The sequence below is a fragment of the Urocampus carinirostris genome, chromosome 7, assembly GCF_059441175.1.
Source record: "Urocampus carinirostris isolate Australia breed hairy pipefish chromosome 7, RoL_Ucar_1.0, whole genome shotgun sequence".
NCBI lineage: Eukaryota > Metazoa > Chordata > Actinopteri > Syngnathiformes > Syngnathidae > Urocampus > Urocampus carinirostris.
Window position 1 is genome coordinate 24,423,496 of NC_142355.1, and position 24,966 is coordinate 24,448,461.

Consider the following 24,966-nt stretch of genomic DNA (forward strand, 5'->3'; position numbering starts at 1 on the left):
AAAAGACTGACTTAACCAATTACCAACAGCAATGACGTAATCTCGAAGCGACGAGATCTCATTAGCTAAGGTCGGTGTGCAGAAAAATCAAAATGCTGAGCACAGGGGTGAACGAATTAATCAGATAGATAGATAGATAGATAGATACTTTACTCATCCCCTGAGGGAAATTCACATTTCCAGCAGCGTCCCTGAGCTGAGAACAATACAATAATAAAGCCAAAGGAATACAATATACAAATGCCCAGTGTGACGTGCAAATGCCCACTTTAGCATGTTATATAGAGTAACTAAATAGTGCTACACAGAATACATATTGCAGTAAGATTCGGTAATGTCCAATGTAGGTGGTGTTGTTTAATGTACGTATTTTTGCGAGTTGAAACCCATATCCATAGGATAGAAAGTAATCCAAGTGTTGCAAGGCACTGATAAAGTAAGAAAAAATAAATAAACAAATAAATAAATCACAAAAGTAGCGAAAATAACACGAGAGCTGCTGGAGTGGCTGCCATTCGTGACGGCGCCGGAAGTAACATTATCAAATACATTTTTCCACAATTGGGTCAGAATTAAACCTCTAGGGTTTAATCCAGCCATTCATGTGCAGTAAACCAAAGGAGAACAAGAAATGGGATGGTAAAGTATTACAATAATGTAAATCCTACTACAGAAATTCTATGAAATTACTAGAAAACGGAATATAGAGCTTGAAAACCGGGACATAGTATATGGTACGGCTATAATTCTAAAAAGACCAACTGCAGAAATTCTGCAAGAATACTGCTACAAAACTACAACAGCATTAATACTAGCGCTACTAAAAAAAAAAAAAAAAAAAAAAAAAAAAAAATCCTTCAAAAATACTACAACAGACTTCGAAAATATTACAGAATCTTATTTTGTAAATATTATAAGATACTACTGCAGGAATAGTTGAGTTAAGTGCAGACCGGACCTGAACTCAATCGCTTAACGACCAGTTACTTCTATTCAGCAAAATTGTCCAACGCTTAGGGAATAAACAAAACAGCAACTGGCTTACAGGCAAACAGGAACTCGGACTAGGAATACTCATAAAACAGGCTTTTACTCAGAACGGGCAAGCCCTTAAGAAGGACACACGCAAATTAGACGGTCGCCACGGCGACCATGCTAGACATGACAGAAATACTACATACGTGCACAACTACAATAACACAGTTGTGCCTCTACTTATACGTTTAATTGGTTCTAGCAGTAAATATGGAATGATGAAACTATTGTAAATCGAAACACATTATCAATTTGAATCAATTGGATTGAAACGGGATTAGTCCGTTCCGAAAGCAAACGAACCTTGTTGAATCAACTGCAATTGCCCTGAATGTATGCTGGTGTTCAGTAGGGGTTCATACATATACACAAAATAGATAAACATGAAATAAATATAATGAAATATAACATCATAACTGTAAATGACAAAAACTGGGTGTGTCCCCAGGCTCGTGACGCCAAAAGTTTGCCCACCCTTGACTTAGAACCATTGTTTTTGGGACGATGGACTGGTGGTTAATTGCGCTTTTAATGACGGATTTCTTTTTAGGTTCTCTCTAAGAAGCAGAATGTGGAAAACAAAAAATTTTTGAGCTGATTGTAGGCGATGATGAAATAGGTCGATAAATTCTCTATAGAGCGTGACGTCTCGTTTGGTTTCATGTTATAGTCATCATAGTTCCATTCCACTCCATTTAGTTATTAGTATCGATACGACGACACACACACACGCACACTGCTGTCGTCTTAATAAAACTGAATCGTCTCTGCACCGCACAACACAGTGGCCACGATCACACTCTCAGTCCACTCTTGGTGCCCATACTCAGTCATCCCTCTCCTCAGAGCGCCCAAAACCTTGCTTCCTTGATTGAGTAGAAGGACGTGTATAAATAGTGCAATTGCGATAGAAGACAAGTTTGAATTACTGAAATTCCGAGTATTATGGGAAGAGTCAGACGAAAGAGAGACATAGATTGTGAACTTAGGTTTTAACTCAGGGGGGAAGTTGAGACATTCCGTAAAAATAAGTTAAAACCTATTTTTTTCTGAAATTGATGAAAAATTGTCTTCTGAATAAGCTCTCCATATAACTGTTTTTTGAGATTCAAATTACGAAATTTGGACGGATAGAAAAATATTACACAGAACAAAAGCTTGAGCAAGAAACAAGAATTGTGCCTATGTGAGCACTTGAAACTACAGGAACAATGTTTGATATTTCAGAGATGTAACAGGCATCTTTGTGTCTGTGCTTGGTTAGGGGTTTGATCGCCTCCATTCTTTTCACACTCCTTTTTGGGAGAGTTTTAGAACTGACATGCACTTCAGTTTGTTCCTTGAAATACCGTACCAGTTTGCACTTTTGCATGTGATTTTTTTCTGTTTAGTGTAGCACTCCCATATTTAGCAGAATTTCAGGGGGGTGTACGTAACGGGTGTAATAATATCTTTTGTTTTATTGAAATTCCTGCTGAAATATGTGTATAGTTTTTGGTAAGTGTCCTGCAAGGATGAGTCCAACAGTGCCACCTACTGGTATGGGGTGGGGTTTGGTTTTGGCTTCTGACATGTGACCGGGAGAGGCGGGGTTTGTTGGCAGTTTTCAGAGGGACACATTTTTTGGTGCTCCACAAAAGAAGTTAATTTTAAACATTATAACCCCAGCTGACAAATCTCTCAACATGCGCAGTAATGTGATTGATATTGTCAAGCTGTTTAGATTGATTTTCGTTTTGTTTCTGTTTTACAAAAATGTAATTCCCCTTGTAGAGATCAAAGAGATCAAAGCCAGCAGAAGAGCTAATGTTGTGACTCATTCATTTGCAGGTAAATTGTACCAGTTTTTATACTCATTATTGTTTTTATTTCTATTTTCTCATATACATTAAAAAGGATGATGTTGGTTTAAATTCAGACTAAAGAAAAATATGTTGAATTCATTGTAAACGTTACATATCCACTATACGATCTCTTGTTAAAAGTATCTAGTTAAAATGGATGTAAAAATGTATTGTGACATTCTAAAATCTATTTTATGTAAATTGAAAAGAAAGCTCTTTGATATGCTTTGTTGGCAGCTTTTCAGAGGGAACTGCTACTGAGATCAAAGAGATCAAAGCCAGCAGAAAAGCTAATGTTGTGACTCATTCATTTGCAGTATCTGTAATAAAAACCTCATCATCCAGTCCAGCGTGAATGTGGATCTTTGGTGGGACAAGTACACCGTGGTTACATATATTTTATATATATATATATATATATATATATATATATATATATATATATATATATATATATATATATATTACAAATGAATTTTATACTGTGGTCAACATTACACAGGCTGTATGTAACTGCCTCCCAGGCCGGACTTTGGACATGTCTGCCCCAGTCCATCTCATTTCTAACAATATATAAGAATGTTTCAATTAGCGGGATATTTTAAATCGCGCACGATACTGTGTATTGAAGAAAATGTGTTGGCCTGGAGAGGAACGGGCGCCACCAGGGTGTAGTTTCCTGAGACACACAGATAATGGTGCCCCTACGATCCGAGTGCTTCAGGGATCCACCCACCCAAACATCTCTGAATTAAATAACTACTGCTCACCACTAGATGGTGCTAAATTGTATGTAGCCCATCTCTTCAAAGCGCAGTGTCTCTGGATCTCTTATGCACATTTCAAGTCCGCATCATTATTACGTTTTTTTATGAATAACAGAAGAATATTTGTAGATTTTTTTTTTCAAAATATATATATATATATATATGTATCATTATTAAGTTTGTTATGATTAACAGAAGAATATTTGTAGATATTTTTGTTTGTTTTTTTTGGGTAAAATATATGTGTTTTATGGGCCACAACCTGTCAAAAGTCACGGATTTATTAGTTTGAAAGCTATTTGATTAGTTAGCTAGACTATGTCATAAACCATCGACACTACCTTTTAAAGTGGCCGTCCCGAGCTGGAAATTTTTTTTTTTTTTTAAACTTAAATCATTCTCTTAAGATGGTCTCATCTCATCTCATCAGCCGTACCGCTTATCCTCATTAGGGTCGCGGGGGAGTTGGAGCCCATCCCAGCCATCTCCGGGCAGTGGGCAGGGGACACCCTCAACTGGTTCCCAGCCAATTGCAGGGCACACGGCGACAGGCAACTCACTCGCTCATTCACACCTAGGGACAATTTGGACCGGCCAATTCACCTGAAATGCATGTGACATTATAAAAAAGTTATGTGAGTGGAGGTCTTGTTCTGTATATGCAAGGCGTTTTTAAGAAATGTAATTGTATATTTTCATATGAAAATATGTTATTTTTTATACTCTACTGGGTGTCTGAACACTGAAATGGTATTCTACACTGAAATAGGCTAAGTCGTGTAAATTGACAGAATTTTTTTATTTATTGCTCATTACCGGAAAGATGAAAAAACATTTCAAAGCATTTGTCTTTTAAAACGTAAATAATAGTAATACGTTGTCAATATAGAGAAAATAACTAATTGACAATGAAGACTCAAATTAATTTGTTGAACCCAACAAGAAAAAAAACGTTAAACCGCACTGACATTGTACTTTGTGCAACACAGCAGGTACCAATAGAGGCGCTATTGCCACTTTCCCAAATGTAAAAAAATTCTATAAAAAAAACATCGAAGTATTGACTTAAGATCTACACCCATGTTCTTAAATATAACCAATATTTTATCTTACTTTTCTGATAACTTGAAGAAAACCCGTTGCATTAGATAAAATAAAGCCAGAAATTCACACCCATACCTGAGTTTCACAAGGTCCTGAGCATATAGTCCAAAAGTATCAGAGTACAGAGAATAGGAATACTAATAATAAATCTGTTTGCAAAGTTTTTTTATATGTATATATAAAAGGGTTTTAAGGAAAATATGTGCTTCAAGACGGAAGTCCTGTGATTAGAACAGCTCAGTTTAACTGCCTCTGTTGTTTTCGGCTCAGCAGTCTGCAAAACCGTTGGGGTTTAATTTCATGGCCAATCAATACTTTGTAGAGGACATTACAGTGTAAAACATAAATATGGAAGGAATGTGAGCGTAAATTTTCATTAAATTAGGTTAGACATTTAGTGGGAATTTATAATGCTGTATTAAAGATGTAATTCCTTTCTTTGTGGAAAGGTGGTATTGATTTTTCCTGCTCTTCCTCTTCTGCCTCAATTTTCTCTTTGAAGGCATCCATCACATCCCAGGACTGAGGAATTCGCTCGTGGGAGAAGACAAGCTGGGCTAGCCATGACACAAGAACGATGGCCACCAGGGAAATGCACGCAATAAACGTCCTAAAGGGAAAGTATTGAATGATGGCGCCATCTTTCTCCCTCCAACCCGGGTACAGCAGCACCGGAGGTATGCCGAGCGCTGGCTCTCCGCTCAGTATGCGCAGCAGGAATGCTATCACGTAGCCACCTATGGCACCGTAGCAATTGGCAAATGGGAGGTGCACCACGCAGGCCACCTGCGGGATCACGATACAGTATTGCAGGTCGGAAGTGAGCAGCCAGAGAGTAAGGATGCTGCTTTTATTAAAAGCCAGCCCAGTTCCTGCCATGCCCACCAACAGCACGCTGATCTTTATCACCCACTGCAGCTCCCGGTCTGACGCCTGAAAAACAAAAACATGCCAAAGCGTCAACAAAGAATAATCAGGTTATCCATGAATCTGGCAAACTCACCTGCTTTCTCAAAGTTGTCTTATAAATGTTTTGCGTGAACATGGACGCCGATGACAGCAATGCCGAGTCCATTGAAGACATGACAGCTGCGGCAACAGCGCCGATGCCCAACACCGACACCCACGTGGGTGTGATGTAGCACAGGGCCAGCGGCAGGACGTTACCGGCCTCACCTCGATCATATGGTGGTGGTAGACCGTATTCTGTCTGGTTCCAGTCTTAGAAAAGGCATAGAGAAAGGGGTGGAAAAAAAACACTGTAATCATGGGAAATTTGATGTATGCATCCTAAATATTTTTTACATATTCTTCTAAAGACAGTTCCTAATATTCAACTTAAATCCGCCTATAAGAAAAATGTACTTCAAACCTGTAGACATTACAGGCCCATGCGGTTCCTTGCAACTCACCACCAAATCCAATGTCTCCTCATCTAATGTCATTAGCTGCACCGCTTATCCTCAGTGGGGTCGCGGGGGTGCTGGAGCCGACCCCAGCAATCATCGGGCAGTGGGCAGGGGACACCCCGAACTGGTTGCCAGCCAATCGCAGGGCACACAGGGACAGACAACTTGCTCCCTCATTCACACCTAGGGATAATTTGGACCGGCCAATCCACCTGAAATGCATGTCTTTGGAATGTGGGAGGAGCCCGGAGTGCCCGGAGGAAACCCACGCAAGCACGGGGAGAACATACAAACTCCGCCCAGTAAGTCCGGTAGCTGGATTTGAACCCACACAGGAGTTTCCCAAGACCTTAGAACTGTGCCGCACAGGCGCTAACCACTACGCCGCCGTGCTGCCAAATCTAATGTTTGGCTTTTATCATCAGGTGTCTTGGTGAAAACTTAATTCGGAAGCAAAAACTGTGTGTGGCGCCATCTTCAGGTTAAACACTGCAATAGAGAGATTAAATTACCTTCAATTTTTTAAGAACTATATCGTCTTTCCCTTTCTTAATAATGAAGCGATGAAGGCGAAATAACAAAAGGAGGTGCATGAAGAAATTATTAATTCAATTATCAGATATTGATTGCATCCCGATTGATTTTTCAATTGACTTTAGAAGAAATACATCTTTTTATATGCTGCAAGGATTTTGAATGTATTTTAATATCAATTTATGAGTTTGTGTTTTCATACATTTAGCATTTTGTTTGGTTTGTGTAGCATGTTATAGTAAAAAAAACATTTGGTTTTCAATATTTGTTCCCCTGCCTACTTTTCGAAGACAGTTGGGATGGATCTAGAGCACTCCTGTGGCCTTGGATAAGTAATCGGAGCATGTATGAATCAAAGAAAACTATTTTCTCGCTTGTTGTCAAATCACAGCTAGATAACGTAGAACTCTCAAGTGGACTGCAGTTAAGAAGCACTGTGAGGTTGCAGGAGGATCAGGTTACAAGTGCATACTGCATATCTGTTGGGAATGTGCACCCTTCACAGTTCGAGGAGCCACTGTCAACACCGGGCCTAAGGTTACAATAGAAGGAAGTGCCAATTTTCTCAACCCATGTGTTCAAGGTTAACATTTCATTAAGAAGTTTGTTGGTGCACATGATTATCCAAACTTGAATAGTATGCGCAGCGGAGCGTTACAAGATGTTTATGTACCTGCAGATGCAGCCAAGGCTCCAATGATCACTGAAGGGATCCCCATGATAAAAGAAAGGCCAGCGGCAGCAAAGCACATCACCTGCGCCTTGGTGGAGGAGGCCGCGGCTAGGATTCTCTGGTGCAAAGCTTGATATGCTAGTCCACCTAAGGCCTGTAACATAACATGCTTACATCACATAGGGTAAAGTACTTCATTTATTAATATCACTTGAGAGCTAAATATATGAGCCTGTTGTGGAGCTCAGGCTTCATTGGTTGGGAAGATTGTCAAGTCGAGTTCAGGGGCGCAGTTCTCAATGTTGCTGATGAGACAAAAATGAGAGGAAAACTTCGAAAACATACGAGATCCAAACAGAAGACGGGGGAGGTGATCGCGAGTATCTTTCTTTGTATCAAATGATGTAGTATCATTTGTTACAACTTAATTTGATAGATATACATAAATATTCAGACTTAAAACAGCGTGATCCTGTCACGGGACGTGGCGAAGTGGAAGTTGACCGGACCAGAACGGAGGCAGGAGGCATGAAGGGAGAACTCAAATGCGTTGACGATCCATAAGTTTTATTTCATAAAATAAAAGTCGCCCAATACTCCGGGGCAAAACAGAACAATACAGAGTTCCTCCGGCACGAACTCAACAGGACATGGCATAACAGACTAAAACATGACAAGGCATAACAGACTAAAACAGGACAAGCATAACAGACCGGGATTGTGTATAAGAGTAGTGAACCAGCCGCCGCAGAGCCCACAATGCAGCCTTAAATAGCAGATACACAATTAGTGGATCTGCTTCAGCTGTTGCCCAGATGGCGGGGCAGACTGGTCACCAAGGCGACCGTGACAGAGCCCCCCTCTTAAGGGACAGCTCCCGAGGTCCCAAAAAGAAAAAATTACAACCTCACGCCCCGGAATGTTGACGCTCGCGATTGGGGCAACCCCACTCCCTCCTCCGAACACGCAGGAATGGGGAGAGGCAGGCGCCATCTGCGTCGGGCGGATCGGAATCGGCGCTCGGCAGGGAGGGGGTCTGGTGGGCAAACTGGACAGGGGATAACAGACAGGCAGAACCGACGAGAACAGGACAGGCAAAATCAGGGCAGGTAAACAGGACAGGCAAAATCAGAACAGGTAAACAGGACAGGCAAAATCAGAACAGGTAAACAGGACAGGCAAAATCAGAACAGGTAAAACATGAGAGGGTCAAAATCAAAACAGACAAGACATGAGAGAGTCAAAATCAGAACAGACAAGACATAAGAGAGTCAAAATCAGAACAGACAAGACATGAGAGAGTCAAAATCAGAACAGACAAGACATGAGAGAGTCAAAATCAGAACCGGCAAAACAGGAGCAGCGGAGTCGGACTGGCAGGCAGCGGAGTCGGACTGGCAGGCAGCGGAGTCGGACTGGCAGGCAGCGGAGTCGGACTGGCACGCAGGGGAGTCGGACTGGCACGCAGGGGAGTCGGACTGGCACGCAGCGGAGTCGGACTGGCACGCAGCGGAGTCGGACTGGCAGGCAGCGGAGTCGGACTGGCAGGCAGCGGAGTCGGACTGGCAGGCAGCAGAGTCGGAATGGCAGGCAGCGGAGTCGGACTGGCAGGCAGCGGAGTCGGACTGGCACGCAGCGGAGTCGGACTGGCACGCAGGGGAGTCGGACTGGCACGCAGCGGAGTCGGACTGGCACGCAGGGGAGTCGGACTGACACGCAGGGGAGTCGGACTGGCAGGCAGCGGAGTCGGACTGGCAGGCAGCGGAGTCGGACTGGCAGGCAGCAGAGTCGGACTGGCACGCAGCGGAGTCGGACTGGCACGCAGGGGAGTCGGACTGGCACGCAGCGGAGTCGGACTGGCACGCAGGGGAGTCGGAGTCGGCCCGACGGGCAGCGGAGTCGGAGTCGGCCCGACGGGCAGCAGAGCCGGAGTCGGGCTGGCACGCAGGGGAGACGGAATAGCAGGCAATCGGCACGGGAGCCGGGCAGGCAGGCATGAGAGTCGAACAGGCAGGCGTCAATTCTTCCCGGGACCCCATTCGAGGCACAGCAAGGGCCACGACGGGCGGCGCCGTGGTTCGAACGGGCAGGGAAGGCCAACTCAGTAGGCGCCTGCCGAACTGCGCTCTCCAGCTCTCCCCAAGTCGCGCTGGGATCGTTCGCTGAGTTCTCTTTGTTGGCTGGTTCATTCTGTCACGGGACGTGGCGAAGTGGAAGTTGACCGGACCAGAACGGAGGCAGGAGGCATGAAGGGAGAACTCAAATGCGTTGACGATCCATAAGTTTTATTTCATAAAATAAAAGTCGCCCAATACTCCGGGGCAAAACAGAACAATACAGAGTTCCTCCGGCACGAACTCAACAGGACATGGCATAACAGACTAAAACAGGACAAGCATAACAGACCGGGATTGTGTATAAGAGTAGTGAACCAGCCGCCGCAGAGCCCACAATGCAGCCTTAAATAGCAGATACACAATTAGTGGATCTGCTTCAGCTGTTGCCCAGAGGGCGGGGCAGACTGGTCACCAAGGCGACCGTGACAGATCCGTGTGATTAATGAACTTATATCAAATCAACCGTATTTGGAAATAAATAAACATGAAAACAATGACTGTGTCTTCACAGGGGTTGATAGTGAAAAAATATGACAAATAATTAATTTACTTCTTTTAAAATAATGGTTTATTATGATTTAATCTTGTATTTGTCTGGCAACCAGTCCAGTCCGCTGCCCTGACAGCTGAAATGGGCCCTAGCACCCCTGCTGGCCTTGTGGGGAAAGGCGGTTCAATTATAAATTAATAAATAAAATGATTGACTGATTAGCTAGGTGAGTAGAGAGGTTGGGTCAAACAATTTGTATTTTTAAGACAACAAAAACTAGATAGTTAACTAATTATACTTCTCATTTGTTTATCATGTTTCTTATGAAATGACTGTATTAAAACATTACTGACCAAAATGAGAAAGTCATCCGCCCATTTTCCAGCATCTTCAAACTTTACTTCCCCTATCCATGACTGGACGCTTGACTGGTTCAAATGGGCAGTTTGTGTAATGTTTGTAACCGCAGGACTTAGAAGCATGAACGGGATACACAACCACTGAAGAAAAAAGGAAAATGTTAGTCTAAAATCTGGTCAGGAAACTGATTTTTAAAACAAAAGCGTCCTCATTGGTTGTGACAGAACATATTTGGAGCTCACCAGACTAACAAATATAAAGGACAGTTGGATGATGTCAGTGTATGCAACCGCATACAGGCCCCCTAGAAAAGTGTAGATGATGGAGACAGCCGCCGATAGCAAAATGGAGACAACAGATGATAATTGCAGGATGATTGTCATTGTTCCTCCTAGAAAATGAAATAAACAAGAAAAACAAAAACACAGATTGTAACCGATTCAACATTTTTTTAGTTTCCGTTCATTTGTGATTATCATCATCACTTACCGAGTGCGGCAAGGATGCACGCAACCCATAAAATATCACTGAACAAAGCAGGAAGTAATATTGCCACGGTAAACAATTGGCCGTAGCGAAGCTGAAACGGGTCCAACATGGTCACGTAGCGCTTGGACCTCATTTGTTTGGCAAAAAACAATCCTCCTTAAAAGACAGAAAAACAAAACATAGTCAACAGTGAAGTAAAAAAAATGGGTAAATGATTTAAACCTAAATTGAGGAATCAAGGACTAAATGTTCATTAATCCTTTACTAGGGTTCAAGTGACAGAGGACAGACAAAGTCAATGACTTCAGTAAAAAGAAACCCGTGTTAGTTGAATTCTAATCATTATTAGATCGTTTGAGAAGCCCAACAATCCCTTTATCATTTTTACTGACATTCTCTGTATAGTTGTTCTCAAACCTTAAATGAGTGAAAAAACACTAAACCACCAAAAATGTCTTCAAAAATAAAACAATTTAAAAATAAACACAAAAACTATTTTGAATAAACTTTTGTTGGTATTCAGTTATATAGTGAACATGACAAGATAAGTGATAAGCTGCAGATGGCATCCCTGCATACAATATGGCATTTGCCATCAAAGAACATCTAACCCGGCATCTTTATAAATGCTAGAGAAGTATTAACACATCACACGACCCGAAAATCCGAATCTTATGATTAACTGCGTGGCCACTTCTCTGTGAAGGACGATGAACCGAATCGCTGGTCACCTATGTAATATAATACATTAGAAGTTTAATCGCATAAGCCTCGCCATCTAATAAGAAGCGACAAGCCTGCTGAATACGCTGAGAACAGGGGGCGGGGGGGATTAAAGGTCAGAGCTCCTGCCAAATATCCAAACAATAGATAAGAATCAAACAACCAAGACAAATATATTATGAACAGATTGAGCACTCGTTGACCACCAAACCTTTGTTTACATGTTTACATGCGGGTGATGGTCTCACTGGGATCAGTCGTCACATTATCGGAGCAATCCAAAAAAATAAATAGAGATAAACAAAATAACCCCATATGTGTGGCGAGTTTCTACATGGGGGGAGCGATCTCATTATGTAAATAAATTTGGTTTCTACATTTGACATTACATTTTCATTTAATTTATGTCATTCAGAAATGTTAACGTGGCACTGGCCTTATTTTTATTTTTCCAAAGTCTGCTCCATCGCTCCGTCCTGTCTGTTTATACGTTGTGTTTATAAGTGGCTTACACTATATATGGATGTATTCAACGGCGACATCCACTATGTAAGGATGGATAAATGTTTGTTTTTTTCGCTGTGGGGCAGAAATTAAATTGTAAATGTTCCGGAGAAATCAATAAACATAAGGGTTTATTAGCGAGTAGGACGCAATTTGTGTGTATCATATGTCTCTATGGAACAAGTCCCAGCAGTACTTTGGATTATAAAAATAACCCCAATGAGCGCACAAGTACTCATAAAACTCAGAAAATGCATTAAAGGAGCGGTTTTATTGAGATCTTTATTACAACTACTCTATCATATTATATCTAGATATGTGAGAACAGAACAAGGCTGTATGGTTTCCCTAAATGTACAATCAAAATGGCTGACATTAACATACTGTATACCAAGAGGGCAGACTATGACAAAACTCTTTGCCCAGACTGGGTCTGGAATGTTTTGATAAGACTCAAGGTCTTCTCTCAACTGCAAACTAAAACATTATTTGGAAGATTGTAGACTATAACAACTGAATAAATAGATATACTGAGAAGTCAAGTAATTACATATAAGAAAGTGATCAAAACTATTGATTTTACCTGTACACAGTGTGAATTTGGTCGCATTTGTGAGTAAACTGGTGGCAGTATTGTGCCCTGATTTTGTTAATAGCAGAAAATTCCATATATAAACAGACAGATTTCTGGTCAGCTGTTTCTTTTTAACTCTCAAAAGACCAATGTTTGTCTTTCCCATATTATCTCAGCAAAGATGAGAGGAATTGAAGGATCATGATTTCTCAGGAGAACAAAAAATTGCAGACAAACACAATAAAAAAAGACATGTCAACTTTAAAAAGTCTGCATGACAAAATTATTGTTTAACAAAAGGGACTTCAAAACTTCTTTCTATGACCCTTAGTTGTTCAATACCCTTTTAGGTTGCAAATAAACTGAGCACTAAACTAACAGAGGCACCAACATTAATAATAAACTAACGATTGCCATTTTATTGAAATGTACAGTATGACTGCAACTTAAGATACTCACCTAAAATAAAACAACAAAGATATGCTAGAGGGCCAAATGCCCAAAGGAGACCTTGAGACGGGGAGTAAACAGACTCAGCAGTTCCCATGATGTAACCTCCTCCTACCCATGTTGCTAAAAGACAAAGAAAACAATCCACATAAGATATACTGTACCATTTTTTTGTTTGGTCTGGAAAATTATTTGTTCAGATGCCATAGTTCAGTACTGAAAGCTATCTCTAAAATTAAAATCACTTTTTTTAAAAACTGGGTTTTCTTTCGAATTTGAAAAAAGTTTTTAGTAATTGAAAGGGGTCATTTGTTTCTCACACAAACTTCTAAAGCCCCAAAATGACATCTTGATTTTAGCCGTCACTCTGGACATTTGGAAAGAAAAAGTAACCCCACCCAAACACATATTAACTTAAGTTATATTCAATAAAAACTTAATTGTGCTTAAACTTCGGACAAGAAAAAAACATTATGAGATCAGTTTTAATGTAAGGTCAAGTCAATGCCAGTTAAAAAAAAAAATACTAAAATATTGTGGTTGCTATCTTAAAGGGACATTGTACATTATTCTGAGCCACCTTCATAAATGCCAGCACACCACTCAGGGCAATTTAATTGGTAGAGTGGTAGAGGTGGGTGGATCTCTGCACACAGCGCAAGGCACTCCTTTCTCTCTCTTGCTCAGTGCAGCCCTAATGTTTGCAGTATTTTAGGACATTTTTCCAAAATAACTTTGCTTGCACCTTGTTTTGAAACCATTATCTAGGACAAAAATGACGGTCAAAATGAGCCTAAATACTTAAGTGAGGGCAGAAGAAAAATTTTAAGTGGTATATTTGTATTGATATGGGACATGGATATGGGGATACACACTCATTATTATTAATATTATTTCATAGATTTGATCAAATCATCAAATGACACAGTGAAATAAAATGTGCTGAAGAATTAGCCTTTGTCTTTAGAGCAAGTTTGGCAGTTTTGTTGAATTTTGTCTTCAAATATATTGTGTGGATCTTTGAACCATTTGTTATCATTTTAATATAAATGATATAAATTTGATATAAAAAAAATGGAGAAACTTCAACATTTGTCGACTTCACTACAATCTGCTCAAAAAACAAATACTAATAAAAAAGGGTGAAAACTAAATTCAGCTTTTGATCATGTGTTATTTCTCAAGGGGTCGTATCGGGTTAAAAAAATACGCCAAGGGCCGAGCCTGGAGACCTATCCAATTGTTTTCAGTTATGAAGAAATAAATAATCGGACATCTACATGTTATAGTTTTTAAATAAAATTGTTTCATCAAATTAGTTTTGAAATGTTCACTTTTAAAGCAAAATGATATATCAGGTCCCCGTTTCAAGCACTAAATTTGATACTTAGTGTTTTAGTATATCTGTAGTTGTATTTTTTGTCGTATTTTTGTAGTATTAATGTCGTATTTTTGTAGCAATTCTGCAGTAGTATTTTACTTGGAAGAATGTTCTTGTGTCTCTAGTATTTCTGTAGAAATAGTTTAAAGTATATCAGTAGTAGTATTTTTGTAGTATAGCAGTAGTATATTTGGAGTACTTCTTTAGTATTTATGTAATATTACTTGGTTGTGTTTTTTATAGTACTTTTAAAATATTTTTTCAATATTTATATAGTAGTATTTTCTTAGTATTTTTGTAATATTACTGTAGTTGTTTTTGGGTAGCATTTTTGTCATAATATTTCTGAAGTAGTATTTTTGTATAAAGTATTACTGTAGTGACATTTTTGTAGTATTTATTTTGAAGTTTTTTTTTAAGTATTTCTGTAGTATTTACATGATAGTCTTTTTGTAGTACCGTATTTTCCGCTCTATAAGGCGCACCTAAAAGCCTTTATTTTTTTCAAAAGCTGACCATGCCCCTTATAATACAGTGCGCCTTATTTATGGATCAATTTTAAAATTGCAAAGTTTTCCAACTAACTTGCAGCCGCCGACTAGATTTTCCCCTGAACGCCAAGTAGTACGCTGTGTATGCTGGGATTTATTTACCGGCCTTTCATTGGCTAACCAATGTGTCAATCATCATTTGAATCGATCACTATTGGCTAAAGTTATTCGGAGGTCAAGGGGCGGATCCTTTTTATCATTTACAGGCTGGCATTGGCTTAAACGGCAAAACAAAGCCTGCAATTGGCCGAAAAAGATGTGTCAATCATCAGTTGAGTCGATCACTATTGGCTAAAGTTATTCGGAGGTCAAGGGGCGGATCCTTTTTATCATTTACAGGCTGGCATTGGCTTGAACGACGAAACAAAGCCTACAATTGGCCGAAAAAGATGAATGTGTAAAGCACGTGGCTGACGGCATAGAGAAAGCATTTTTTTCTATTCTGTATTCGTAAATATTGTATTCTCCTGGATTTACTACCCTCACGGATATAAGAGGACATTGGCTGCACATTATTATGATCACAAGGACTTCGGTGAGCTACTCCGGGTTTTATTTTGTACCTGTATCTTGTTTCAGACTGAACTCGATGTTTCTGTGATAAGCGGTGCAAATAATGGATGGAATGGAGTGTCTATTTTTAAATTAAACTCAATTCCAAGTGTTTATTGTCATATGCACAGTAAAGTTGCGAGCGAAAAATAAAATAGATACTAAGGAATGGTTGGCATTTCTTGAATCCCAAGACTTTAACCTTCCGAATGATGGAATGATGCATTTGAGTGACATCGTACGGACACCGCATCCGCACGTGTTCCCGACACGCATTTGCGTCTTTGCAAGCTTTCGGAATGTTAAGGGGGTTATAAGTTTGACTGAACTATCTGACTGTTTTGTCGACGTTCCCATTGTAGCGCCTTATAATCCGGTGCGTCTTATGTATGTCAAAAATAGGACCAAAAACGATTTTTTCGGGGTGCGCCCTATAACCCGGTGCCCCTTATAGTGCGGAAAATACGGTATTTATTTTTTAAACTTGTTATATTACTGTTGTTGTACTTTTGAGGCATTTCTGTTTATATTTCTGTAGTAGTATTTTTGTATTATAGTATAACTGCAATAGTATTTATATAGTATTTTATTTTCAGAACGAAAAGCACTAAAATTAATATTTAGTTCCGTAGTCTTTGTGTTGTAGACACACAAAGAGACAATGGGGACTAAGTTGGCATCCCATAAAATATTTTATTAGTAGTACTTCATTTACTATTGTACATATTGTTATTATATTTCGACCATTTTTGATTGGCAGACCGGATGAAAAAGCCTGACCAGTGGCCCGTGGGCCGTAGCTTGCTCACACCTGGTCTAAATCATTACACCCCTACAAATCAATGGCGAAAAACAAACCAAAACGTTAATGAGGAAAAAAATAAACAAATGGGTAAAAAAAACAGCACACTTCACCTGTCATGGTAAAAACACCGATCAGTACGTTGATGTTCCGTCCCCCGACGATGGCGACTTCGCTCTTTTTCCCGACGCATTTCTTCTCCACTTTCTTGGATTTGCGCGAGGCAAAGATGCCCGTGAGCAGAATGACAATGTAAAATGCGATCACCGCCAAAAGGCTGGCCACGTGCACCGCCATGTTGGAAAAATATCAACACACTGCAGACACAAATCAGGAGGTCATAGGTTTATGAGCATCGCGTGGTTAAACATTCATGCGAGTGGAGGAACCTCAGCGTTTCAGGAAAGCTCCTTTCAGAGTTCCACGCTTTACGGCGGTGCTTAGTGTAAACTCGTAAATTAATAATTCCGCGAAGGTGTTTTGTGCAACAAATGATTGTTTGGTTGACCACCATAAGCTCCTTTGCCAACACTTTGCATCACACTCAGTGAATGTTGTTTGTTTTGTTATCAGCTGTTAGAAGGCTATGGTTAGCATGATGCAGTTTGACTTTGATTTATTGGTTTTTCAACCACTCTTCCTCAATGGATTAATCAGCCATTCACAGCTTATTTTCTCATTAGCAGATAGCCATAGCTATTGGCTGAGCCTTATAAGCCTAAATTGACTGAAGGTACCCTAGTTTTCTTTTCCAAGATGCAGACTCGACAGAAAATGACCTGCAACTAACGAAAAAAAAATATTTTGACATTTTCAACGGTTTTGTTCACTACTTGAAACCATCGATTGTATTTGCAACAAAAATTCTCAGTTTTGTGGTCATTTTCAGTACATTTACATGGTGGGTGGAAAACAAAGTGGTCGTGGGCACCAAGCAGAGGTGGATAGTATTATTTACTCAGTTACATTTACTTGAGTAAGTTTTGGGACATTTTGTACATCAGGAAATATTTTTAAGTCACCATATTGTTTTTACTTGAATAGATTTGTGGAGAAGAAACAGTACACTTACCTGGCTACATTATGCTACATTAAAGCCATTACTGAGTAACTTAGCGCATCTCTCAGAGTCCTTCACTTAGTTATATAAGGCTTATAACGGTGTGCGGCTCCTGACAAATTTGTTTTTTGCTTCAATATGGCTTTTTCAACATTTTGGGGTGCCCACCCCTGGGCTAGCTTGTTGTTCTACCAGCATAGCCTGTCAAAAAAGTAGTTGGGCTTTAGATGTGCTTGATTTATTTAAGATTCATACTATTGTAATTTTATGGTTTATGAAAGTATTTTTTAAAGTAACGTATTTTCCGCACTATAAGGCGCACCGGGTTATAGGGCGCACCCCCCAAAAATAGATTTTGGTCTCATATTTTCCATACATAAGGCGCACCGGATTATAAGGCGCTACAATGGGAATGTCGACAAAACAGTCAGATAGTTCAGTCAAACTTATTACCCCTTAACATTCCGAAAGCGTGCAAAGAAGCAAATACGTGTCTCAGACATGTACGGAAACAGTGTCTGTACGATGTCACCAATCACTGCTGGCAACTGTGTGGACAGCAAAGTAAGAATTTTATTGTGCAGGGAAACGGGGTTCTTTACTGTGCATATGACAATAAACACTTTTAATTGAATTGAATTTAAAAATAGACTCATCACAGAAACATCAAGATCGTTCTAAAATAAGATGCCGGTAAAGTATAAAGCCGCATAGCTCACCTAAGTTCTCTTGCAGCCATCACGTTCAATAATGATACGTAACCATGGTCTTCTTACAACCGTGAGTGTAGTAAATCCAGGAGAGTAAAATATTTACAAATACAGAATAGTAAAAAATGTTTTCTCTGTGCCGTAGTGCAACCCAACGTGTGATTCACATTCATCTTTTTCGGCCAATGGCAGGCTCTGTTTCGCCCCTTTAGCCTATGCGAGCCTGTAAATGATAAAGAGGATCTGCCCCCTTTACCTCTGAATAACTTTAGCCAATAATGACTGATTCAAATGATGATTGACACATTAGTTAGGAAATGAAACGCCGGTATATAAATCCCAGCATACACCGCGGACTACTTTACCTTCGGGGGAAAATGTAGTCGGCGGCTGCTTGCCTTAGTTGCAAGACTTTGCGACTTAATATTGATCCATATATAAGGCGCACTGTAATATAAGGCGCATGGTCAGCTTTTGAAAAAAATAAAGGCTTTTAGGTGCGCCTTATAGTGCGGAAAATACGGTACTTGAATTTACCTTGGTTATTTAAATCTATTTTTATTACTTTTTGTCAGGGGGACCAGAACAGAGCAGGAGACCCCAGAGCGTTCGTACAGTTCTTTATTTGGGGAAGCGTAAGGGTTAGCGGGAGACGTGATCAATCGTAGCGTGGGACGAAGGCAGGTCGAGTTTACCAGGACTGAAGAGAAGATCGTAGCGTGGGACGAAAGCAGGTCGAATCGGAGGCAGGCAGAATCAGGTAAACAAGTCAAAAATACACAGGAAAATCAGGCGAGTCAAACGGGGTAAAAAAGTAATCCTCCGACAAAGAGTTCTTCACGTAACGCGTTTAAAAAGGGAGCATTAACCAATCAGGAAGCACATTCCAGCGCGCCACATGATTACCCCAGGTGGCTCCACTTGGGTAATCATGACAGAACCCCCCCCCTCAAGGAACGGCTCCAGAAGTTCCCCAGAAAAAAAAAATAAACCCACGGCACGTCACAGGGTAACACAGGAAAATCAGGAGAGTCAACTCAGAAGAGTCGGACTCAGGGTGGGCAGGTTCAGAAGAGTCGGAGTCGAACAGGCAGGCATGGGAGTCGAACAGGCAGACATGGGAGTCGAACAGGCAGGCATGGGAGTCGAACAGGCAGGCATGGGAGTCGAACAGGCAGGCATGGGAGTCGAACAGGCAGGCATGGGAGTCGAACAGGCAGGCATGGGAGTCGAACAGGCAGGCATGGGAGTCATTGCGCAGTCATACGGCCGGAGGTGCCTTAGCCAATTTTGCCACGTCGGAAAGGACTTGCCGAAGTGCACATTCTGAAGGGGAATTGCGCTGCTGATTCAGACTTTCATAGTGGTCAGGGGGCAAATGTACGAACGCGGGGTCCATTCTGGTCGGAGGATTCTGTCAGGGAGGACCAGAACAGAGCAGGAGACCCCAGAGCGTTCGTTACAAGTCTTTTATTTGGGGGAGCGTACAGGGTAGCGGGAGACGCGATGACCGTCGAACGTCAGCAGCAACGTCGTGAAGACAACTTCGGAAGACGTAGCTAATCGTAGCGTGGGACGAAGGCAGGTCGAGTTTACCAGGACTGAAGAGAAGATCGTAGCGTGGGACGAAAGCAGGTCGAATCGGAGGCAGGCAGAATCAGGTAAACAAGTCAAAAATACACAGGAAAATCAGGCGAGTCAAACGGGGTAAAAAAGTAATCCTCCGACAAAGAGTTCTCCGCGTAACGCGTTTAAAAAGGGAGCATTAACCAATCAGGAAGCACATTCCAGCGCGCCACATGATTACCCCAGGTGGCTCCACTTGGGTAATCATGACAACTTTTAGTCAAATAATTATTTAGATGACTACTTTTTACTTCTACTTGAGTGATATTATTCTGAAGTAACAGTACACAACTGGAGTCAAATATTTGGGTACTCAAACCACCTCTGGCACAAAGTACCCTCCCTTGCCTTGACTGGTTTTAAAATAGCTTACCGGTGACGGGTCAAAATTAAATTTAAATTTCTAACTGGCATCATTTAGTAGTTTGACTCTTAACGATTTAACAACATAATGACTTATCTTAGAATTTTTTATCAAACTTCTAGCTTATGTAACTGATATGATCTAATTGTTAAACCTGGTAGTAACATTATAAAAGCAAAGTAACTAACTGGGTGGAAACATTTGTTAGCCGAGAGAGCCTAGCAAGGTATGGACACTGCAAGGCTTTAGTTGCCCAAGACACACCTAAAGAAATGGTGTCCCTACCACCCTGAAGCAGCGCAGCTGTCGTGGGACCGGACCGGATCGGAGGAAGGAGGCAGGAAGGGAGAACTCATTCGCGTTAACGATCAGATACTTTTATTAAGGAAATAAAAGTTGTCCAACACTCAGGGACAAAACAGACAAAAACAGGCTTACAGGCAAACAGGAACTAAGACTAGGAATACTCACAAAACAGACTTTTATTCAGAACGGGCAAACACAGGTTTTCCTCCAGTCAAACAGAACAGTTTATCTTGTCTCTCTGTCGCCCTCTTTTAAAAGGCTGCACTAGACTCTTAAGGACGTAGTGCAAGTGTGGTTTATGACCCAATTTTCAACCTGCAAAAATGACAGACAGCCTTAAAATGTTCTTGTCAACGCTTCAAAAAATCCATCAATTGTGGTAATTGTCACCTAATGTAACCTCTGCAGACACATAAATATAAACCATGTTCATACAGTTTATTTATCTTAGATTTCTTTACAGAAGAAGGTCTTTAATTTGTTATCATAAATCACCCTTCCTCCTCCAGAGACCCAACAAAATATGAAATTTTGGCCTTGGTCCCGCAAATTAAGTTAAATAAGGTCGCCCGCAGAACCTGTCAGACTGGATTTTTTTAGGCTGGTTTTACCTCTCGTGCTCACAGCTCACCAGCCCCGCACTCACATGAAAAAGTCTCATTTGGCCTTGGGTGCTGAGATATTTACCAGATTACTTCTGTGCACGTGTTTTGATTGAATTTTTCTCCATCTTAAGAATTCAGGACACTGAAAGGCAACCCGCCATGCTTTAACCAGGCCATAGTGTACCAGCTTAAGCAGGTTACATACACTGTGAAATTCAAATTAACTACATCAGGGGTGGGCAAACTACAATCTGTGGGCCACAGGCTGCCAGTCAGGCGAGTTAATCCGGGCATGCCAAATGAAAATGTTAAAAGTATAATTATAATGTGTATTAAGTGGCAAATGAAAAGTACTACTCATGAAAATATGTTGATTTGGTGCTAATCTTTTCTTCAGTGTCCCAAACATTCAAATAGCTGCCTACATGTTTCTTTACTTTTTTTTTAAATTATGTATTTATTTTATTATCAACATACTTATCAAGTTTAATGAAAAAAAAACTGTATATTTCAAAATTAACTGCTTTTAAAAAGAAATGGACATTTTTTAATTTTTCGCTTTATTTCTGATAGTGTCAAAACCAAATTGAATAATTGGTTTACCTATATCCCCCCCAAAATTAAAAAACAATCACAACATGTATTTGTAAATGTCTGCATGGTTATTCGCGAATGGACATCGTCGCTGCTATTATAAAAATACTCAATTTTTATATCTTTGTTTTATTCCAATTTGCAAGAAAATATATACCATGTTTTTTAAAAATCCCCAAAAATCTGAGACAGGCCTACGGTATCTTTTCCCTCATATATTGCCAGAGTATGGGATTTGAAACAATCTATCGTATCTAAAATCATTCCATTTTTTTCCTCCCATTCCTTTTGCAAATTTGTTTTTAACCCAATGTGACTAAAACGGTTTGCCAACACCTGACTTACACCATGCAGTATTTTAAAAACTGGGATGTTTTTAGAACATATGGGGTAACCCGGGGGCAATTTTAAGTTAAACGTTTTGGGAGTGCTGGGAGTGTGTTTGGCTGATTAAAACACTTTTTTTCATTTCACTTGAAGTGATTTAGGAGTGTCATTTCCTATTTGTGAATATCATATTACACATTACAAAGTCATGGTATTGGGTAGTAAAATAGCCTTTAAACAAACACTGTCTAACATACAGCTACGATTCACGCATAACAGTTTATCTTCTGGCCTGAATTGAAACGAGAGTCACTTGACGTTAAAACTCACCACTCGGGCGGGGGACAAAAGAAAAGCTTGCTGCGTTTTTTTTTCTCTCCTCCAGATGTTAACACCTGCCTGGTGGCGCTCTTGGATGATCCGCTCCTGGATTTTCAAACTGGCCTCTTTGAGCTGCTCTATTGTTCTCCTATCAGGCAGCTGCGTTCACATACCGTAACAACAGTGAGTGGAAAATTTCAGACTCACGACGCCGGAGGTGGGACTGCCCTGTCGCCGGGCGCGCAGGTCGCGCGACGTTTACTCTGCGCTCAAATAGAAACCCGTTTTGTAATACATATTTATGCAGGGATCAGAATTTTCCGCGGATCCGCGGATTTCCGCTGTTTTTGAACCCCAAAGGCATTCCGACTTTTTCACTTTTTCTCTTGCGTAGCAAACAAATTCAAAATCCGACTGTCTCACTCTTTCCTTTATTGCTCTGGCGCACCCTGGCGGCCGTTAGAAAAATTGGCCGCATTGTCGCACAAGCTGCAGGGACTGAACTGCATTTGAACTTATCTTGCAGTATTTACAAAAAAATCAGTTATGTGGGCAAATTATTTTAATCTTCTAAAAATGTTACTTAAATGATAAATATAAGCATGGTTTTGGACAAGTAAATTGCCTAAAACCCAGGGTTTTTTTTTGGGGGGGGGGGGGGGGGGCTGGGGCGGGGTCTCCGCCCTGGTTTATTCCTGGACGCTGGCTATTTCAGCTGAAAATGAAAATCTCCATTCTGATCCCTGTTTATGTCATGATAATGAAGAAGGAAACATTAGATATAGTGATTAAATTCTTATTAAGGGGGTTGTTTTAAAACGATTAGCCCAGGAGTCAGCAAACCAAAATGTTAAAAGAGCCATAATAGATTAAAAACCGTCTAAAGCTGCAAAATATAGAAGCGTTATTTAATCTTTTTTTTTTAATTTTCAGAACAAATATAGGATTCATCCATAAAGGTTACTCATTGTATATGTATTCTAAACATTGTTCCTGCATAAGGAGCCGAAATTTGGCACGAGAGACATAGGTTGCTCACCCCAGTTTTGCCAATGTGATTACCGGTACTTGAAGTTATATGCACACTGAAAAGAAAATTAGTAATACATACAAATATTTATAATATATCCAAAATAAGTAAAACAAAAATAAAACATACAATGTATTTAATAAAAATATATTATTGGGATGCTTCAACATGTTTAGCCAACATGGTTACTCTGCGTTATATGTACACTGAAAAAAAACGCATGTAATGTATGTTATATAATAAGGAAAAGAAAATAGTACATATAGTAATCATAGATAAGAGTAATAATACAAAAACATAGAATATAATAACAATATGAAAACAAATAATCGTCAGATGTCATTAATTAGAATATGATTATTGCGGTTGTTTCAAAACGTTTACCCAGTATGATTACTTGACATTATATTATCTATTATATAATCTAAAAAAAAAGACTGTTTTTCTGGGTTTCTTTGATTGGTTGATTTGAACAATTTTATTGTTCTCTATTATGCAACCTACATAATAATTTTACATGATTTAAGTATTAAGTTGTAAATGTTGTGGGCAGTGCGACCTTTCCGATAGTACATTAGTCAATTCTTTAAATTGCGAAAAAATTATTTGGAATTTCTGGAAACTCTGAAAACTATAACTTGATTTGATCTCTGGTTTATGACACGTTTGATAACAAAATGTATTGTTTCAAGCGATGCTCACAGACTTTGTGTGAACGCCCAAACCCGTGGAAGCTCAGAGGGAGCGTTGCTTTTGATCCCAGTCTGGGGGTTCAAAACTTCATTATACAGTTGGAGAGTCTGGTCACTCTTTGTGAATGAAGGCGATGTTTGTCCGTGGGCCCTGTTGTGTCTGCTCTTGTGTGCCCTTATAGGAGAAATGAAGGGTCTTGTGAACAAATTGTGGGTCTTTCGTTGTGTTGGCAGAGTCTGTGTTTGGAAAAGGTTAGGGGAAATGCATTTGTGGCATGGTAGTACCTTACAAATGATTCGGTTCACGGATTCCTTAAGCGCATGGGTCGTCAGTGCACCAATAATGACGCAACTCTGTACAGCTTTCTCCACAGTTGATGTTACCTTCCATGTGGCAGTGGTAAAGGGCTTCCTACCAGCCAATCAATGCGTCTTCCTCGCAGTCACACACTTATCAGCTCCGACCTGGTAGTTAGCGGAAGGAGCTGCCGTCTTTCTCCACCCGGACGACGACCGAGCTGGTATCAAGAGTGAGTTGTTGTTGTTCGATCATGTAGTGTGTCTTGGGAAAGTACAGCCTGGCTGTGCCCATCCCTCTCCACACCGTTTTTTGGGGGTTGGGATTTGCTCCTTCACATGAAACAGATAGCACTGGTTTCCATTGTTTCCAATAGCAGGAGAAGCCTCCTGATCTGACATATGATTACTTTGTTATTTGTACTGTATACTGAAAAGAAAATATGTAACATATAATCATTTATAATAATGAGCACAGTAAGAAAATCAAACATGATATTTAATGAAGTAAAATACAGACGCTCCCCTACTTACGACCAATCGACTTATATAAAATGGTACAAAGGGGATTTTCTGGATGTCGAAAAATATCCGGACATTGCTGTAAGTTAAATTTTGTATTGTGTACTTTTTTCCGAGTAAAGGACAGTACTTTAGTGCTTATTTCCGCCGCTA

The 24,966-nt window shown here is 40.2% G+C and overlaps 1 protein-coding gene across 1 annotated transcript; it reads right to left on the reverse strand.

Annotated features, from left to right (window-relative positions):
* Positions 1 to 4,469: 4,469 nt before the first annotated feature.
* On the reverse strand, positions 4,470 to 22,464 carry LOC148362750 (high affinity choline transporter 1-like). Its single transcript, XM_088340273.1, has 9 exons — positions 22,282 to 22,464; positions 16,473 to 16,676; positions 13,083 to 13,196; positions 10,823 to 10,978; positions 10,576 to 10,724; positions 10,327 to 10,473; positions 7,367 to 7,520; positions 5,754 to 5,971; positions 4,470 to 5,683 (listed from the first exon to the last, which is right to left on the reverse strand). The coding sequence occupies exons 2-9, from the start codon at positions 16,654 to 16,656 to the stop codon at positions 5,156 to 5,158; spliced, it is 1,650 nt and encodes a 549-aa protein (XP_088196399.1). The 5' UTR covers positions 16,657 to 16,676; positions 22,282 to 22,464; the 3' UTR covers positions 4,470 to 5,155.
* Positions 22,465 to 24,966: the final 2,502 nt, after the last annotated feature.